The sequence below is a fragment of the Myotis lucifugus genome, unplaced genomic scaffold (genome assembly GCF_000147115.1).
Source record: "Myotis lucifugus unplaced genomic scaffold, Myoluc2.0 scaffold_113, whole genome shotgun sequence".
Classification (NCBI taxonomy): Eukaryota; Metazoa; Chordata; class Mammalia; order Chiroptera; family Vespertilionidae; genus Myotis; species Myotis lucifugus.
Window position 1 is genome coordinate 3,567,600 of NW_005871161.1, and position 20,756 is coordinate 3,588,355.

The 20,756-nt window shown below is 39.6% G+C and overlaps 1 protein-coding gene across 1 annotated transcript in view; it reads left to right on the top strand.

The window, feature by feature from the left end:
- Positions 1 to 11,233: 11,233 nt before the first annotated feature.
- Positions 11,234 to 20,756, top strand: part of SLC26A7 (solute carrier family 26 member 7) — a 43,422-nt gene continuing 33,899 nt past the window's right edge. Inside the window, exons 1-3 of the mRNA XM_014459696.2 lie at positions 11,234 to 11,258; positions 12,816 to 12,995; positions 13,240 to 13,541. Coding sequence (XP_014315182.1) covers positions 13,349 to 13,541 — 193 coding nt within the window. The 5' untranslated portion in view covers positions 11,234 to 11,258; positions 12,816 to 12,995; positions 13,240 to 13,348. The remainder of the gene's footprint in view (positions 11,259 to 12,815; positions 12,996 to 13,239; positions 13,542 to 20,756) is intronic.

Sequence of the window (20,756 nt, forward strand, 5' to 3'; positions counted from 1 at the left end):
ATGAAGTAGCAACGAAAATAATTTTATGGTTGAGGGTCACCACAACATGAGGAAGTATTTAAAGGGCCAGAAGATTGAGAACCACTGCTCTATGCAGTCCCATTTTCTTCTTTCTTAGCACTTTCTCTTTACCTGAAGGAACTCATCTACTCCCACAGTTTCGTTTAGCTTCACTTTTCACACCTGAGTGGGTAAATCCTAAGTCTCCATTTTTAACCCATGTTTCCAAGCTTCTCAACTTTAGCATGTCTGAAATAACACGGTGTCACATCTTCACAAAATGTTGTTTTCCCACTTATTCATGTATTAAATATTTATTGAGGGACTACTATGTATTGGCCACTGTTTTCTGTTCTTGGGATATATAGCACTGAACAAAACTGAGAGGGCCCTTGCTCTTCAAAAATGTACAGTCTAATGGTGGGAGGCAACCAATCAAAAGTAGACAAATTATATGGTGATATGTACTTTGAAGAGAAGGAAAATAGAATTGAAGAGAGAGAGGGAATGATTGGAATACTTTTGTATAAGGCAATCTGGGTCTGAGAAGGTAATACTTGATCAGAAATCCAAAGCATGTGAGGAGGGAATGAGTTCTCTGGACATAATGAGTAGAAACCACTTCCGTGTTTGAAAGGCTGAACACCCAGAATGAACGGAATGTGTACTAAAAAAACATCATGACTCTGACACCAAGAAATTTAGTGTTGCTAAAAAAAAGAATCTCTTACCCTCTGAGGCAGCATGGAGGGACTGGAGAGTGTCATGCTAAGTGAAATAAGTCAGTCAGAGAAAGATAAGTATCACATAATCTCATATGTGGAATCCAAGTAACAAAGTAAACAGATGAACAGAGTAGATCCAGAGACATAGAAGCATGGAACAGAGTGCAGAAACCCAGAGGGAAGTGGAGGGGAGGGGATGCGGGTAGATGGTGGGGAGTAATCAACCAAGGACCTTGTATGCATATGTGTATAACCCATGGACACAGACAATGGGGTGGTGAAGACCTGGGGCAGGCTGGAGGGGGTCAATGGGGAAAAAGGGAGACATATGTAATACTTTGAACAATAAAGAATTTTATATATATAATTTAGTGTTGCTAGATGCATGGCTATGCAAGAAGTGACACCATGGGAGCTAGACTGGGGAAGGATGGATCTGCTTGTGCCCTGTGGGGCCATTCCATGTTCTGAAGCCTTGGTTAATTAAATAAAAACTTTCATCTTATTCTGACAGGGGAAGGATAGCAATAAGAATAGACTAATAGACTAATAGACTCACAGTTGACTAATAGCTATTCACTGCACTAACTGTAGAGAAGAGATTTTTTTTTACAGACTCTGGGAAAACTGTGGAGGACATGTTGTAAGAAAAATAAAGATAAGTAGCCTTGAAGATGGGCCAATCACTCTGAGAGAAATGCATTTTGAAAGAAAATCAAGGACAGGACCTGCCTGAAGGGAGAGAGACGTCTGGGGTGAATCTTTACAAGGACCAGGACAGAAAACAGATCCAAGTAAGTTTTAGATTCTTTGCCACCCTCTAACCCTGTATAATGGCTGGCTTGAAATGAGATGGGAGGGTGGCTTTTGGGGGTTGGTGTTATACCTGCTGCCTTACATGGCCAGCATCTGAATAGAAGCACCTCAGAGATTCAACTTTGTTTCTACTTATAACTCTGGTAGCCACCGACAGCTGAACTTCAGTTCCCGTTTCAAATTACTGGGACAGCAGTGGGACTCTCAGGTACAGGGCTGGTAAGGGCGGGAGTCCCACTGGTTCCCTGGACTGGGGGTCCCAGGGCATGATTGGAGTTCTTTCCTGCAGCGCTGCCAGGACTTTTTCCTGTAGGAGTCCGCTCCTGGTCATGGGTCTCCCCATCGCCTTCTTAGGCATTGAGTCGGTTCATTAAGGGTTGTGTGTGTTTGTTTTTTCTCTGAATCTGAAAGTCCGGGCTGAGCCTAATCATTTCCAGATCAAAAACACTTCTCTGGTTGCGGAGTTGTGAGGCGCCTCTGCCTCTGTGATTTAGACAAGAGGCAGCCAAGCCAGGGACTCGGTCTCTGCAAGAGCCAGATCTTTCTGGAAGCGACACTGTACCATTGCCTATAGACATACGCCATAGCGCTATGTTCTTGCTGTCTGTTTTGTTGGTTACTAAGGGAAATGAATAAGAGGGGGGCATGCCCCACTTAGCTAGGATCCCTCTCTCCCTCTCTAGGTGTTAGCTGCCTGAGATGCTTAGCTGGTGAAGGAAACGGGTCTCTGAGGAGTGGGGGGACTGACTCCTAAGTCTGACCAGGCAAGTCAAACCGGTGTGCACACCAGGAGTCCTCTATCACTGGCCTCTGGGCTTTTCAGCCCTCTGGGGCTTGGCCTGGAGACAGCCCAGTACCCGCTTGGCAAGGGGGTAAGACTATGACTAATCCCAGAGTCCCCGTGGGAGGGAGTGCGTTTCTGCCTGAGAGCTCTCCTCTGTGTGGAAGAACACTTTGGTTACAATTGTTCTTTGCTTGTTTTCTTCTCTTTTGGGGACATCCTTTGACCGTTGCTGTTTTGTAACTAATTTGTTTTAACCTTACATTTTTGTTCCTGTTTCTGTTGTGACACAAGCGGCTGGTCTCCGGTTCCATCAGGGCCCACGAGGTTGTATTTTAGCTAACTGGCACATTTAAGTCAATGACTAATTAGAATTGTTTTGCCACAGGTGACTTATGTGCAACCTTTCATGTTGTTACATCGTAAGGATTCTACTTAGATAGGACCTAAAGGAATAATTCAGAGGAAAAGCACTCGGAAACCTCCCCATACAGTCAGTAAATCTCAGGAAGAAAAATATGGGTAAATAAATCTTATATTTTTAGTAAAAATTTTTAATGTTGACATAATTTTGGGTTTCCCCCTTTTCCCTGCCCTTTGCCCACCTCCACTCACTCCACCCTCCCTTGCCCTTCACTAAACTATTGTCCGTGTCCTATATAATAAAGAGCTAATATACTAATTAGACCAACACCAGAATGACCTTCCAGACAACCATCCTGACGACCGTCCGGACAACCTTCTGGATGAAGCCAGGGCTGCCAGGGCTGAGCCCTTTGCACGAATTTAGTATATATATATTTAAATTGATTGGGGGTGACATTGACTAATAGGACCATGTAGGTTTCAGGTGTGGATTTTCATGTTACAGGATCTGTATATGGCACTGTGTGCCCACTACCCAAAGTCAAATCATCTTCTGTCACCTTATATTAGATCTCCTTCATCCCCCACCTCCCTACCCCCTTCCCTCTGGCAGCCCCCACACTGCTGTGTATGTCTTCTAGTTTCAGTTTTATATCCCACCGATGCGTGAAATCACGTGGTTCTTAGCTTTTTCTGCCTTACTTATTTCACTTAGCATGATATTCTCAAGGTCCATCCACATTGTCACAGAACTAACCACAGGTAAGAGATTTATCTTATGGGCCCTGGGAAACTAGGGAGGATGTGTTGTAAGAAGAAAACCAAAGTTGGAAGGATAATGTATCTTCAGAAAGAACATACTAGTACATTTTGAAAGCAAATCAAGGACAAGACCTTCCTAAAGGAAGACAAATGCCTGGGGTCTAATCTTTACACGGACTCTAGATACCAGCTGGCTTGAGACAAGATGGGAGAGCTTTTTTGGGGGGCGCGGGGGGCAGGTATTACACCTGCCACTCTTTCTTGGATCACTGGCCTCTGAATAAAAGCACCTCAAAGATTCAACCTTGTCTCTAGTTTTTGACTCTGGTAGCAACAGGCAGTTCAACTCTTGATTCTGGTTTCCATTCCATGTGTATGTGGGTGTGTATGGTCCTGTAAGTGAATGGTCTCCTCTTGTCAATCTGAAATTCATCTGATATACTACTTTTGGACTCTAAAACACTAAAATATTTTTTTTTATTTCCTAACAATTAGAGCTGACTTTTATTTTTTCAGAGGAAGTGGAAGCAACTGGAGTATTAACTTTTTTTGAATTATTTAGATTCAATTTTTCTTCATTATTGTCTCTTCTGTGAGTGATCTCTGGAATTTATTTGTTCACTCACATTTGCTTCAGGACATAGAATGAAAAAGAGAAACTCAAGTCTTTTTTACTGTTTGTTATAAGCTATTATCTGTTTTGGGGAAGTAGTTTCAAACAGAATAAAATGTACTATTTTAGAATTATTTAATGAATTCATTTTTCCTTGTTACTAATTTGTTCCCAGTCATCTATAATAATAAAAGCGTAATATGCAAATCAACTGAACGGCCGAACAGCAGAACAATTGTCCGGACGACCACGCTATGACACCCACTGGTGACAGGACAGCCAAGGCAGGTGTAATGGGATTGGTCGGGGGGCCCTGCCATTGCCCCACGATCACCCCACAAAGGGAGGCCCAGGCCACCGGCTGGGAGTGGGGGTGATCGATGAGGGAAAGGAGCTCTGCAATCACCCCAAAGAGGGAGGCCCAGGCCACCCTCTGCAGGGTGATTGATCGGGGATTCCGGGGAACCAGGGGGTGTGGTGGTGGTCGTAGGCATCACCAGGCCAAGGCCGGTGCAGGCAGGGGTGGGGCCATGAGGCAGCTGGGGCTGCGAAGACCTACCCTTGCATGAATTTCATGCATCGGGCCTCTAGTTTATTATATTAATGAATTTCTATATGTCCCTAGTTACTATGAATAATTCAAGCATAATCTCTGGTTACTTATACTTGTGTATTTCTTTTACACAATTCAAGATGGATTTTCGCTATTTACTCAATATTTCTAATACTCTTTAGAATGGTGTTAGTTGATCCAGTGGGTGAAGAATCAATAAAGCTGGCTTAAAGTACTGCTATTATTTTCTACAATTAAAGCAATACTAGTAAGTCATTAAGGATATTTTCTTTCTTTTGACCTTTATTTATTTTTACTTAATGTTTGGTTTTAGAGAAAGCACAAGAGAGAAACATTGATTTGTTGTTCTACTATGTGCCCTGACTGGGGAATCGAACCCATAACCTTGGCCTACTGGAACCATGCCCTAGTTCACTGAACTACCCCATCAGGGCAAAACTTGTTTTCTTTATACTAACATTTATTAATGGAGATTACTGAGAATGTTTTAAATGAAGGTAGATGTATTTTTTTCCCCACCTCATAAAGCTTTTAAAAACTCCAAAATAACACCTGGGGCTCTCATTGCCATTTCTTCATAAAACATCTCATTGCCATTTCTTCATAAAACATCTCTTTTGTCTAGGTTATTTTCCCACTGTCCCTGTGAGAAATTAATGGCTGGAAGTCACTTGCTAAATTTGTTTTGCTTCTTGGTGCAGAGAAAATCCCTAGGTAGCTTCACATGCTAACCTGCTGCTTCTTTGGGAGTCTCCTACAGGTCTCAGGACTCCAAATGGCACGGAAGCTTCTGACCTGAAGTTCAGAAGAGACACTGAGATGCATAGACAAGCCACAGCACACCAGGATTAGGGCAATACTCTACGTAAATGGCGTGGGAGGTCAATGGTAGGTGAGTGAGCTGCAAAAGTTAAAAAAGCAAGACTGCTTTAGATGGTGGGATGGGGAAGACAAAGGATCTATAATCACCTCGAGTCAAACTGTCCAAGGGCAGCTGAGAGATCCGGCACATTTTAGGGCAAATGCCTGGATCTTAAGAGAAAGACAGGGCTAGTCATCATCGCTGCAGACTGTAGGTGAGGGAGCTGGTCATAATTAATCTTAGATCATGGTTAGCAGACCAATAGCATGGCACAAGGACTGCGTGGGGCAGGGTCTTCCCAAGAGCCGTCTTATGGGAAATCTTTACCTTTTATTCTATTAAGTAAGTTGATAAAAATTTGGAGAGAGAAAAAAAGGCAGGTGTATTGAAGGATGGGGCAGCTGGATGCAAGGAGGAAGAGGATAATAAATAACCATCACTGTCCTAGTAAAATTGGAAAAAAAAATAGTCAATTGAATTATAACCAAGGCCTTTGATTTCTTTCTGGTATAATTCTGTGGTTACATGCGATTTATTATTTTATCTTTTCAAAGAGAAAGGGCATTTAAAATGTTTAAGACCATTTAAAATGTCTCAGTCAAGTAATATTGGCTTGAAATAAAAAAGTACTTAAAATAATAAAATATACATTTTCCACTGAAAGAGTTATTTCATGTTTATAATTGCTTATCCAACAAATATTTTTTGATATCTGCAATATGGAAGACATTTTCTAAATTTAAGAATGGACAAGACCTCAGAGAGCTTCTATCTGTTCCTATCACAATAAGCAGAGAGAAATTCCTTTAAAACAAATCATATCAAGCCCTCCTCTCACCAATTTCACTCTCACTGCCCAACCCCAATTTGCACCCCCCATCCCCCACTTCCCAGGTATGATTGCTCTTCTCACAGATCTGCCTGTCGTTGATTGCCCCACAGCCTGAAGGAAGTTCCTCCCTGGCCAGGATATTTAACATTGTGAGTTCCACCCCCAGCACACTAAACTCTTTCCCTTTGGTTTCTCCCATCCCTTCTTACTTTCTATTTCATTTTATAATTTACCTACTAATGTTATTTATTGTCTGTCTCCCTCCACTCTAATGTAAATTCCATGAAGCAGGGCAGGGAATTTTCCCCCTAAGATTTTATTATGACAATTCTCAAGCATACAGAAATGTTGGAAGAATTTTACAATGAATTTAGATTTTACAGTTAATATTGTACTGTATTTGCTTTATTACATACTATTCATCCCTCTATTCAGCCATTAACCCATCTTATTTTTTATACTAGAGGCCTGGTGCACGAAATTTGTGCATGGATAGGGTTCCTAGGCCTAGCCAGCAATCAGGGCCAATCGGTGCCTTCCGGCTGCCAGTGGGGGCCTCCCTTCCCCGGCTGCCAGCTGGGGCCTTCCTTCATTCCATGCTGCCCACTGGTGGTCAACGCACATCATAGTGAGCGATCCGTCTCCTGGTAGAACTCCTGTGGGGAAAATTTGCATATTAGGCTTTTATATAGAGAAATATTTTAAAGTTGCAGGCATCAATGTATTTCCCTTTAGTATTTCAGCATGTATGTCACTAACCAGAGTTAAATACTTGTTTCTCTTTTTTTCTCTGAGGTAAAATTTACATGGTTTTGACTAATGTATTCACAAATCTTTATGAAGATAAAGGTTTACCACGACCAAGAAAGTTCTCTTAATGTTTCTTTCTCACACGGTTGCCAAATACAGAATGCTCAGTTAAATTTGAATTTTAGTAAAACAATTAATATATTTTTAGCATAATGTCTCATATATTACATAGGACAGTGATGGCGAACCTTTTGAGCTCGGCGTGTCAGCATTTTGAAAAACCCTAACTTAACTCTGGTGCCGTGTCACATATAGAAATTTTTTGATATTTGCAACCATAGTAAAACAAAGACTTATATTTTTGATATTAATTTTATCTATTTAAATGCCATTTAACAAAGAAAAATCAACCAAAAAAATGAGTTCGCGTGTCACCTCTGACATGCGTGTCATAGGTTCGCCATCACTGACATAGGATATACTTATACTAAAAAAACTCTGTTCATCTGAAATTCAAACTCAACTGGAAATCCTGTATTTGATCTGGCAACCCTACTTTCCAGGAATTTCTTTCCCCAACTCCACAGAGGCAACCATTGTTCAATTTTTTTTCCCATCAGAAATTTTACGTGTTTTAGGACTTCATAATGTATATTTTCTTCTGTGTAGCTTTTTTCCCCACTCAGCATAATATAAATATGATAAATTCATATGATAAATTTCCTGATATATAAAATTCACATATCATTGCATATATCATGAGTTTGTGTCTTTTTACTGTGGAATAGCATTCCATAATATAGGTGTAATACTGTTTGTTCATTTATTCTCCACCTTGGGCTTTTTCCAGTTTCTGTCTATTATGAATGAGCTGTTACACACCAAAGCATTCTTAGAAACATGCAGTGGCTGCCATTGACACTAGTTCTAAGTAGAAGCTCCTTAAAATACCTCACAGGCACTATATAACTTAGCTTTTCTTACCTCTTCCTTGGTCTCACCTCTTGCCACTCTAATTTTCTTGCCCTTTCTATTCTCCAGCCTTATTCCTTCCAATACCCTGAAACTTCCATGCCACGCCCCTGTTAGCCTTTTGCATGCAATCCCTGCAGTTGGAACACTGTTTCTTTCTACTGGTTGCCTGGCACGTTTTGCTCATGTTCCTCTATTTATTACAGTGTTTCTCTAGCCATGGTTCTTAATATCTCTGGGCCTGTACTTATAACCCCTCTATGGCAACAGTGAACAATAGTTCCTTTTTTTCACGGGGTTATTATGACAAATAAATAAATGAACATTTTAAAAGCACTTACCATGGCACCACCATAAGTGCTCAGTCAATGTTTGAATTGGAAGCTTATGCTGTATGTATATTGCATGCTAAAGAACAGGGAATGATTGAAGGTAACAGCAGCAGAGGCGGGGATGAATTAAGGGGGCCAAGCAAGCCAGAGGGGAAAGACCAGATCAGAGTTTATAGGAATAGTCCACGAACTACACTCAGTGGGAGCTGAGTTAATGGCAGTAGGGATTGAAGACGGGAGACGGATTCAGAAGATCTAGAGACAGAACTGACAGAGTGAATGTCAATGAAAAGGAAAAGGTGGTGACGTAGATGTCCCTGAGATTTCTGTCTCAGGTGTCTCTAAGAATGTTGGTGCCAAGTAATGAGGTTAAGGAATTCAGGAGGAGGTGATGGATTTGTTGAAAAATAAGTTTGATTTAAGACATGGTAAATTAAGGATGCTAACTGAACATTGCTAGAAATGTCCAGCAGACCATCGAAAAGGAAAATATAATCAAAGGTATGGGTATTTTGGGTGATATTTGTACTTATTTTTTTTATTGTTGACAATTTTACAGATGCCCCCACCCCTTTTGCACTCCTCCCAGCCCCTGCCCCACACCAGGAAGGCATGGATTTTGATTGATCAGGAATGAATTATTATATCTTTCTTCCTTTTCCACTTCCTCCTCCTCCTCCTCCTCCTCCTCCTCCTCCTCCTCCTCCTCCTCCTCCTCCTCCTCCTCCTCCTCCTCTTCTTCTTCTTCTTCTTCTTCTTCTTCTTCTTCTTCTCTCTTTCTCTCTCTCTCTCTCTCTCTCTCTCTCTCTCTCTCTCTCTCTCTCTCTCTCTCCTTAACCATGTCCTTTAAAATGCCTTCAATCATTGTAAGAGAAGCATTTGAATGTACAAGTAATTCTTTTCCCTACGCTTTTTTATTTTTTTGCTTCACTACAGCCATCTCTGTTATGAGTCAAAATAAGTCACAGAATATAGAATAACATTGGAAAGAAAAAAAATGGTAAAGAAGCAGACTGGAAGGGCTCTGTAATCTAAAGAAAGCAAAGCATGTCAAAGCACTGGGAGCACAGGACATGGCTCCCTCTGCTCGACTGGCTGGCCTGTCAGGAGTAAACCATGAGCTGCACTGTTCAGGACCGTAACTGACCTGCCTAGGCGCATTCCCATGGAGAGGTCGTGGTATTTCTGAACAGTATCGAGCAGATTTTGGCTCAATAATTGGGAAACATGTTCTAATAATTAGAATGTCTGGATATTAGAATGGGCTCTTTTGCTAAGCCTGTTAATTTCAGTCGATGGAAGAAATAAAACAGAGGTTCCATTCAGGACAGTGCCAACCTATGTAAAATTGGAAAAGGTACCGATTAAGAAAAGGTACTCTATCTAGTGGACGACTTGCTAAAATGTTTCCTCCCTGTGGGTGTATCCCCATGCCAGTTCCGTGGCTTCTGAGCAGAACGTGGCCCTTGTGGCCTCGGCTCTCCTCCTCAGATGGGAACCTTGTGCAGTGTCCTTTTGCTAGAAATGCTGTCCATCAGCTTCCTGAAGTAAGCATGGACTTGGAGTTGATGCCCTCCAAGGTTTCTGAGTCTGTATTTCCAAATGCAACTTGTAGATGAATCAGCATTTTAGGTGTCCCAGTCTTGACACAGATCATGTTCAAAGAAGCATAAGGTTACATTCAAAAGTAATGTGAGAAGGTAGAAAAGGGTAAAGGGGTCAACTGTTTGGCGACAGAAGATGATTTGACTTTGAGTGTTGGCCACACAATGCGCTATCCAGATCATGTCTCATGGAAATGTACACTTGAAGCCTATATAGTCTTATTAACCACTCTCGCCTCAATAAATTTAATAAAAAAGTAATGTGATAAGAATATCAATCTTTACTGGTGTCTCTCAAAAACCATTAAATGTGATCCAATTTATAAACGGAATAATATTTCTTTTTTTAAAGATTTTTAAAAATGGATTTTAGAGAAAGAGGAAGGGGGAGAGAGAGAGAGGAAAATGTAATACCCATGTGAGAGTGAAACATCCATTAGCTGCCTCCTACATGCCACCCCACCCCCCAACCAGGAGTTGGTCCCGCAACCCGGGCATGTTCCCTGTCCAGGAATCAAACCAGCAACATTTTGGTGCATGGGATGACACCCAACCAACAGAGCCCCATTGGCCAGGGCTGAACAATATTTCTTTAAAGACTCTTTCCTCATTTGAGCCTGGCTCAGTTATCTCATACTTCATAATTGCTCCAGAGGCTCTTACATGCCAACCTCTAAAACTCTCTAAAACCCCAGCCCAGGAGGTTTCTCTCTCAGTTTTGTCTCCTCCCTTTCTCTTGCATTCACTATCTAGTTTCTCCTCTTTCCGTTATCCATATTCTCTAATAGTAGCAAAAGGAATTGTGTTGAAAAGCGATAGACCTTTCCCTACATGGTGATTGAATGGGGAGGAGTCCTTATTTTCCCCATTACTATCTCTAACTGTTTTTCTCTCTCCACCTAGTCTCCTGTTCCTCTAACAGCATAGCCTGGAGCCAGGCTGAAATAGACTAAATAATTCTTGGGTACTTTCAGGAGTAGGGACATTCATGTGTTAATTCTTATTGAGTGAATCCTACGTCTGCAGAACCTTCTATTAGGTCCTAGGAAAGTGGCAAAGCGAGTTATGTGAATAATCTCTCCTCACAAGGAATTTACAATCTCACCAGCGTGACTGGCTAAAATCACATGAAGTAGATTCCAAGGAAGAAAACCAACAGACAGTGAGAAGGAGCGCAGCTGTACACCCAGGAATAGCTTAAGGGCTACCTGGATGTTGGGTTTGCAGCAAGAAGAGAACTGTGGGGAAATCAGAAGTTTCATGGAAGAGGTAAGGATTGGATAAATGTTTAGCACAAGGAGAAATACCAGGGAGCTAGGGAAATTGCTGTAGTGTTATGCTGGAGGGCCAGTATGCAGCAGAGGGTGAGTCTAATTATCTGCTGGAACAGAGGGTCTATGCGGTGTGCGAAGGCTTTTTCTCAGTGGGACCGTAATTGTCCCTCCTCTGAGCTTCCATAGCTTTACTGTGTGACTTGATTATTTATTTATCCCATTCTGCCTTGAGTGAGTTATACATTTTCCTATTTCCTTAATTAAATAACTCCTAGACAATAAAGACAATATATATCCCCTCTTTCAGATAACTTCACACAGAGTCTAACAGTATGTGGTTTTCAATCAATAATTACTGGGTTAAATAGAGTTGATGGGAAGCTAATCAGAGGGGTATAAGGGAGGGGAGAGAGGTCTCATGCTTGAGTTTAAGTTTGATATTGAACACTGAATGATCAAACATGTTAGAGTTGTAATCAAAATAATATTTGAGAAAGAGGAATTTTTCTGTACTTTCACATGGTAGGTCAAAGATAAGTTTGTGCTTTTTTATTATTTATATAGGTGTTGCCTAGACATTTGGGAACAGATTTCTCATATAGATGATACATAGTATTGAACTTTAATCTAAATTTAGCCATTGAAACTTTTGCATACATATTCTTTAGTCTTTTTGAATTTTATGGGCTGGGTCAAAGATTCTCTGATCATCTTATGGGTGTGAATAAATTTCTTCACAAAGGTTTTTTAGTATTGCTGATTATAAGTAGGAGTGATACCATGCTTTGGAGTAGGATTTTGGCATGCTTTAAATAATGTGTGAAGTACATGAAATTGCAAAAAAAACCACAACAAAACAAAACCAAAAAAAAACCCCAAAAAACAAAAAAACCCTGGAAATGGAATTCCAGATTTACACTTAAAAGATTTTAAGGAAAGATTTATTCAAAATTTTTAGGAGTCTTTTGATTGAGAAACTACAAAAGTATTTTATCAAGTTAATTTCTGCTCCCTCCTGGTCTTAGTACGTTTTAGCACAATTGCTGGCACTGTTTAGGTACTTCAGTACAGACTCCTTTTGAATTCTAATAATCCTGATTACATGAATTCTTTGTTACTAACATGGAACACAGAGTTTAAAAAATGAATTTAAATTATTACATTTAAACAAATCATTGCTGTTGATCAGTGACTTCAGTCAAGCTTTCAAATCTTCTTATTTTGTCAGCATAGATTTGAATTTATGACCTAGATATGTTTTGAAAAAATCTTTATTGTGAATTTGGATTATAAAAATAATATATACTCAATATACTCAATAATATATACTTAATATAGCTTCTGAAATTATTTGCTTATATATTGAATGAAGTATACTAGTATAATACAAATGTAAGTATTGCTGTTAGTGAATGAATGAATATTTTCAGTCTCCCAGGAACTAAAAATGATAAGGACATTACCTCTTATGTTTCTGAATTTTGTAGAGCTGAAAACATATACTAGTACTTCCCAAAGAGGTAAGTCAGAATTCTCTGATTTTATTTTGCAGGACTGAGCCCTCTGGAAATTTTATCTTTTTGCATAGCTTATAGGGAGGGAGCAGCTAGCTGAATGCTTCCTGTTTTCATTAACGTGACCCAGCCTACTTACAACACATGCCCAGAACTGCATTAGTCATGGGATTGGAGCCAAACATTTAAGACTGCAGAGCATATACGAGAATTTACTGGTGAGAGAGCTCTAGACCAACTTTACACTAAACTCATTTCTTTTCCAAGATTGGAAAAATATTATCCTAACATGAACCATTACCCCATCTCATTCAGATAAGGTTTCAAGGTTTTAATCTATATTTTTTATCTAGAATGATTAGCTGCACCATAATAATACATACAGCCCAGCCGCATATATTTAAGTGCACCTGCTAATCTCTCTACCTGCCTCTCTCTTTTATTGGTTTATATTTTGGATAGCTTTGACATTGAAAACCACGGAAGAATTGGAGCCTTGCATTGAAAGGAGTTGTTCTGCAGCACTTTTTTTCTTGTCTAAAGTTTACTTCTGCAAGAGAACATCTGAAAAATGACAGGGGCAAAGAGGAAAAAGAAAAGTGTGCTCTGGAGCAAGGTGAAGGCTCCCCATTGTGAGGGCTTTAAACAGTGGTGTAGAAGACGGCTACCGATTTTGGAATGGGCATTACATTACAATCTGAAAGAAAACTTACTTCCAGATACTGTGTCTGGGATCATGTTGGCAGTTCAACAGGTGACACAAGGTAATGTGTTGCATTTGATTTTCCTGTTTTACGCAGAATAGTGGTCACTTTGTTTTAGTGGAAGAGTATTATGACCTCAGATTTACAATTTAGCTAATGCAATGAATTTTTAATTAATTTGAGGAAAATAAACACATTGAATACTTATATACTGAATATCTGAATAAATATATAGAGAATCCTGTATGCCCTTAGAGCTTATTTTGTGCTGGGGCTGACAAGCAGACTCTGAGCAATGGATGAATGATTACTCTGACACATGATTGCTGTGAAAGAGAGGGCTAAGGGACTGCCTGGCTATAGGAACCAGACAGCCTCGTTTGCCTGCCTCTTCAGGCTTTTATGGTAACAGCACTTTGAGCTAAAGTTTAACTTTTAGATAAAATCAGGATAAGCATTCTTGGGAGGACATATGCGTCTGCAGTGGCCTTTAAGCAAGGATGTCTAAAGATTAAGCATAAAGATTCCGGTAAACACCCGAGGGTCCGCACACACACAGACTTGTTTGGAAAGGTTAAGGAAAATTACACCTAGGTTGTAATTTTCTCCTTACAAACTTTCCAACTAAGTCTCCTGTGCTCCCCCACAATATTGATTGTACATGCCAATTTAATTCTGTATCACACCAGAACACCAGAAAGATGTTATCAGACAGCCCCTGGGTCAGATGGGACTCTTGTCAATCTTGCAGGAAAGATTTCAAATGAGTGACACTGGACAGCAGTGTTGTAGCAAGCAAATTTATTAAGGAAGCAAAGCAAGCAAATTTGTTAAAATTATACTTGGCATGAAACATAAGTGGGCACCCAGCTAATCTGAGTGCATGCCTGGTGGGGGTTCAAGGGATTTTATAACCTTCAGTCTACAGATACAGATTTCAGGGTTCCTCTGCTGGATATCTTGGGCACAGACTAGATTTCAAGGTCCCCCTTTTGCTTTGTGGTAGCTTTCCCAGGATTTATGAGATCACCTGGCAAGTCCCAAGACTGCTTACCTTTGTTCAGTGAGTGAGATAAAATGCCCCTTTTTTTCCTTCTCCCTCCCCCCGCCCCTGCCTTAGCAGTTCCGGGGTGATTTAAGCTATGTATTGTCTGGTTAGGGAGGAGAGGTGTCCTTAGTTGGGGAAGATAAGGTCTTGTGATTCACAAGCTGGCTGCAAGCTGCCCAAACTGGCTGCAAGCTGCCCAAACTGGCCTTGTTTAATTTTCTCATCTCAGTTTCCCTATTCCACTTGCCTAAGAATTTTCCTCGCTTCTTACTATCCTGTCACAACGTTATGCATTGTATTTATTTCTCAATAAGAAATTTAAACTGGTGGGAAGTCTTATTTTAATTTTCCCAAGGAAGATTCTAAATGACCTTCTGGATTTAGATAGGTGTTTCTCTTGGTGAAAGTTTTTAGTTGCGTGTGTGTGTGTGTGTGTGTGTGTGTGTGTGTGTGTGTTCCTTAAAGGTATGCTCATTGTATTTCTTTAACTAATTAAGGTAATAATTTACTAACTGTAGCAAGAAAGGAACTAAATTTTCAGCCTTGAGAATTTGGAACACTCCTCAGAACAGACTTTGTAGATTTATATTTCCTTGCATTTTCACTACCTCCCTGCCTTGAACTATTATCCCTACCATTACATTATATGCACTCGTTTAATTGAATTATTTAGTAGTTGAAACAAACTTGTTTGTGTATTTGTGTTTTTAATGTGATTAGAAACTGATGCTTTAAGATCCATAATACCACATTTTATGGGATTACATTTTTCTGAATAGTCTTATATTACATTTTTAATGACAATTTTGTCAACAGCAAAACATAGTAATATTTCATAAAAGTTCAAAATAGAGTTATTTCCAGTCTTGATTTTAGTCAGTTTTATTCAAAGGAGACACTATCACGTACTTTGAAACTTAGGTGATTAATTTACAAGGGCTTTTTCATAGTTCCAGTATACATTATAAATTTATTTTGCTTTAACTTAATGTGAAATGAAAGACATATTTAAAACCAATTTGTTTTTTCACTTTTGTAAAATATCAGGTTAATAAAGAAATTTGGGGATATAATAAAATACCTGTGGTATGTCATTAGTGAGAGCATTTATGTGTAAGTTAATTGTATGGCTTCTATAGATTTTGAGAAATTTTGTTTATGATTTATGTATTTAATTAGTTATGAGGAAAAACTGGCCAGCTCCCAATTGATGAAAAGCACAAAGTTTATTCAGTCTTTGTGTCTCCTAAAGTTATGGATCTGGTACTGTTTCTCTTGGAAGTCTACCAGTGATTGGATAAGTCTACACCACTAGAGAGAACTTAAATGTTTTTGTTGGTGCAATGAAAGACACATTCTTCTAAAATTACCTCTTCTTTTAAAAACAATCCTTTCAAAGTTGCTCATGCTTACCCACTATGGAGATAAGAAAAGTGAAATATCATGACATTGCTGTAAGGAGTATTGTACTAAGCTCTGTATATACATTATCTTCTCCTATCCTAACAAAATCCCAAGAGACAGCTGTCTCTTCTCCATTTTCCACATACAAAAATGGAGGCTTAGAAAATTAAATAATTTTTCCTGGTCCTCATGCCTAATAACTGTTAGAGTTAGGACTAAATTACAAAGTCAACACTTTATAGTTTATATTTTATACTCTATACTTCCAAAATAACTAGACATTTACAATACCAATCTATAATAATAGAAGCATAATATGCTAATTAGACCAGACATCCTTCTGGACGAAGCCAGGGCTATGAGGGAAGTTCGGGTCCTGGGTGCCTGCCGGTGGCCCGAGGGAAGCCCAGGTCCCAGGTACCAGAGGGAAGCTGGTGCCGGCAGCCAGGGGAAGGAAGGCCTATTCTTGCACGAATTTCATGCATCGGGCCTCTAGTGTTATTAATAATAGAAGACATTTCTTTAGGAAGGTTCAAATATTCTCCTCTTCAAATTACTTTTCCATTTAGCTATCATCCCTGCACCTTTTAGACTCAAAAGGTGAAGATACAAGGAAAATACTGCAACAAAATATAAAGTAAAGAAGGCATTTATATATTATTACCTCTCGTTTGTGTGAATACAATATTGGCAATCATAGGCTCCTTTTCTTCAAGGACTTAGAAGAAAGAAGGGGTAATTTTTTGTTCTTGCCTCACAACAAACAATAGAAATGAATACCTATTTTCACTCTACTGAATGTATTTTGAAGATGAGCAAACATTCTAGAGAAGGTCATTGACTTAAAACATGCCACCAACATGGATGGCAAGCTAAGCAGTATAAGACTCTGGTCTAGAGAGTATTTAGTTCACATTCTAGCCAGGGTGACCACTTGGGGGGAAATAGTTTCTGTGTTTCTAACCTGAAAACTCAAGCATTGAGACAGAGTGGAGGCCTACAATGCATGACTTGCCATATAAGAACCTAATCCACTGAGGAGCAATATGAGGATGTTTAAGCTTGTAATTCTAAGGGATCACCTAGAATTCTGTTCCTACACCATGAAAATTTTATGCTGCCTTAGAAGGGAAAAGATGGATGTTCTTATAATTCTGCCGAATGTGTGGCATTACTGGCACAGAAACATATGTGTGGAAGCGGAGCTTCATTGCACTCCTGAGGGCAGCTTAATGACATGGTGAACAATAAGTGGGAACTCCTGAAGCATATTAGATTGTAAAAGTTAAAGGGTTTTCTTTATACATTTTGGATATTAACCCTTTCTCAGATATGTCATTGGCAAATATCTTCTCCCATTTGGTAGGATGTGTTTTTGTTTTGTTGATGGTTTCCTTCACTGTGCAAACTTTAGATTGATGTGGTCCCATGGATTTATTTTTTTTCTTCTGTTTTCCTTGCCTAGGGAGACACATAAAAAAAATATCAGTAAAAGCAATGTCAAAAAATTTATTGCCTATTTTTTTTCTAGGAGTTTTATGGTTTCAAGTCTTACATTTACATTTTTAATTTATTTTGAATGTATTTTTGTATATGATTTAAGACAGTGGTCTAGTTTCATTTTTGTATGTAACTGTATAGTTTTCACAGCACCATTTATTGAAGAGACTATCTTTACCACATTGTATATACTTACCTCCTCTGTTATAGATTGGTTGATCATTTAGGCATGGGGTTTTTCTGGACTTTCTACTCTATTTCATTGATGTATGTGTCTGTTTTTATGCCAGCACCATGCTGTTTTTAATACTACTGCCTTGTAGTATAGTTTGATATCAAGTAGCATAATACCTCCAACTTTGTTCTTCTTTCTCATGATTGCTTTGGCGATTGGGGGTCTTTTGTGATTCTATATACATTTTAGGACTATTTATTCTAGTTCTGTGAAAAATGCATTGGTACTTTAATAGCAATTGCACTGAATCTAGATTGCTTTGAGTAATATAAACATTTTAACAATGTTTATTCTTCGTATCCACGAGCATGGTATATGCTTCCTTTTATTTGTATCTTCTTTAATTTCTTTCTTCAATGTTGTATAGTTTTCCAAGTGCAGGTCTTTCACCACCTTGGAATAAATAATAAAATACATAATAAATACCTATGAACACACACCCATTTATTCATAATGCCTGTGATTTAATTGTAAATGGGATTATTTACTTAATTTCTCTTTCTTATACTTTCCTCAAAGAAACTACAGTGCCTTCCAGCACCCTCAATAGAGTTTTCCCAACCCATGACTCTCTAGCTCTTGCCCTGAGGTTAGTCATTTTAGTTTCTTTCTGTCTGTTCCTGGAGCCATTTGCACTGCTACCCCTATGCTAAAGTTTAGAGCAGTGGTTCTCAACCTTCTGGCCCTTTAAATAAAGTTCCTCATGTTGTGACTCAACCCTAAAATTATTTTCGTTGCTACTTCATAACTGTAATGTTGCTACTGTTATGAATCGTCATGTAAATATCTGATATGCTGGATGGTCTTAGGCGACCCCTGTGAAAGGGTCGTTCGACTGCCAAGGGGGTCGCGACCCACAGGGTGAGAACCGCTGGTTTAGAGTGATTGAGTTTTTGAGCAAGTCAGTATGTGCATGGTCCCTTTAAGACCTGCAGTGCCTTCATCTATAGGAGCCCTTTGTATTTGACTGACGTCCACTGGTTTTTACAGCCAGGTGTTATGGGGACTCCTCTTCCTGGCATTGATGCCCCGAATTGGGGAGCCTGATGTGGGATGGGGACCCCACGTTTCTCAGGGAGGACCTCTGCATCTGTGATATACTCTCAGTCCTTATTTTCCACACGAGGGATGTGGGACCTGCCTGTTCTGCCTCTCCCCCCATCTTGAGGTCCTGATGTTGCTTTTTTTATATCCTTTATTATAGGAATTCCCCTCTGCTAGTCTTCAGCTAGTTCTCAACGAGAATTGTTCTATAATTTAGTTGTAATTTTGATATGGTCGTTGGAGGAGGTGAGCATAGAGTTTACCTATTTCATCATCTTGACCAAAAGCTATTCCTCAAGGCTGTTTCACAAACAGGATTGACAAGTGAGGGCAGTGAATTCTACGGGAATAGATTTTCCATTGAGTTGTGTGAGCTGTCATTTTCTGGGTAGTAACTGAAGCTCCATAACCATAGACTACAGTCTATAAAGTAATATTGTTCTTGTATTTATGCCTGAGGGGAGTGAAACCACTGCCTGCCTCTAAGTCTGCCTCCCCTCTCTATAGTGAGGTCACTAAGACAAGAAAGTGTAAAGTCTTCAGCACAGTGGCCCTCTCTCTATAATTCTGCACGATTCTCAAGTTCTAGAAACAATCTTGCAGCTCCAATGTCCTTTGGTTTTCAGAATAAATTGCTATTGTGTAAATCCAGACAAAACTGTCCTGAAAGTAAAATATTTGTATCTTAAATATGAAACATCATCTTCTCTGTGATAAACAATTCTCTTTCTCATCAGTAGCGACAGTGTCACTCTAGCTACCTCAGCCAAGAGATTGTAGCAGCGGCAGAGGCAGAGTCTGAGCTACCTACCTGCTTTCACGCTCCTTCTTGGTCAGGGGTCAGATCCTATGTGGACGGAAGCCATTCTCACTGCCGCCTGGGTCTGAGGAGTAGGGGGTGTTTGCGGTGAATGTCCAGCTTCACACTCAGAGCCCCTTGGGAATTTGGCAGTGTTCACAGGCCCTGAAACTACTGATGAGATTTATGTGGGAATATAGAGTCTCTTCTATTCCTCTACTATATTAGCCATTATTGCACCTACAAAACCTTTTTTCCCAAATATTGCATCTTTTAAAGTCTTCCAGTAGTCATAACAAACTTGCATTACCAATACATGATTTTTTATCTTTAAAAATAATGAGCCATTAAAGATCTTAAGTTTTTTTATTTCTCCCTCCAATCTCTCTCTCTCCTTTTTGGATATCATTTAACCTAATACTCATTTTTTATTTCATTCCTTTATACTTTTGTTTATTGTGTTGCTTTTGCTCTTATCTAAGTTAGATGAGGTAATACAAATATCCATCAGCACTTGCAGGAATTTTACCCCAAATTAAGAAAGGTAGAGTTGTAATTCGGCTCTTATTGAATTGAACACCCTACTTATTAAACATGGAGAAGAGTGTATATAGACTTGAATGGATTTATCAGGACCTTAACTAGCTGTTTAATGCCAAGGACCAGCCACAAACAAGATCACGTTTATGTTGGTCACCTTTAAATACTAGTAGTCATTTTGACACACTAGGACATTTTTTGATGTGCATGCGACATACAAAGTATGTAGACAGTAGAATCTATTAGGAATAAAAATGAGTAGTTATGAATTACTTCTTACTTTTTGAATAATCAAAGTTGATTCTTTTTTCACTCTAAGAAATTGTACCTAAATGACTATATTCATGTGGTCTAGGTATGGGAACTGCATGCCCAGCCTCTGAGATACACAATCTTAGGCCAGCCAGTCACCAGCCAACGAGGCCACTTTGAATGTGTGCTCTTTGTGCCCCAGCCTTAGTCACCTTTCATGTCAGGCTTCTCATCTGTCAGTGGTAGAGCTATAAATACTGCCTCTCTCGCAGATGTTATTAGGCAAATAAAATTGTACATGTGAGCCCTAGCCAATTTTGCTCAGTGGATAGAGCATTGGCCTGCGGACCAAAGGGCCCAAGGTTCAATTCTGGTCAAGGGCACGTACCTTGGTTGTAGGTTCTGTCCGGGCCCAGGCCCTGGTGGGGGCTCGTGCAGGAGGCAACCAATCGA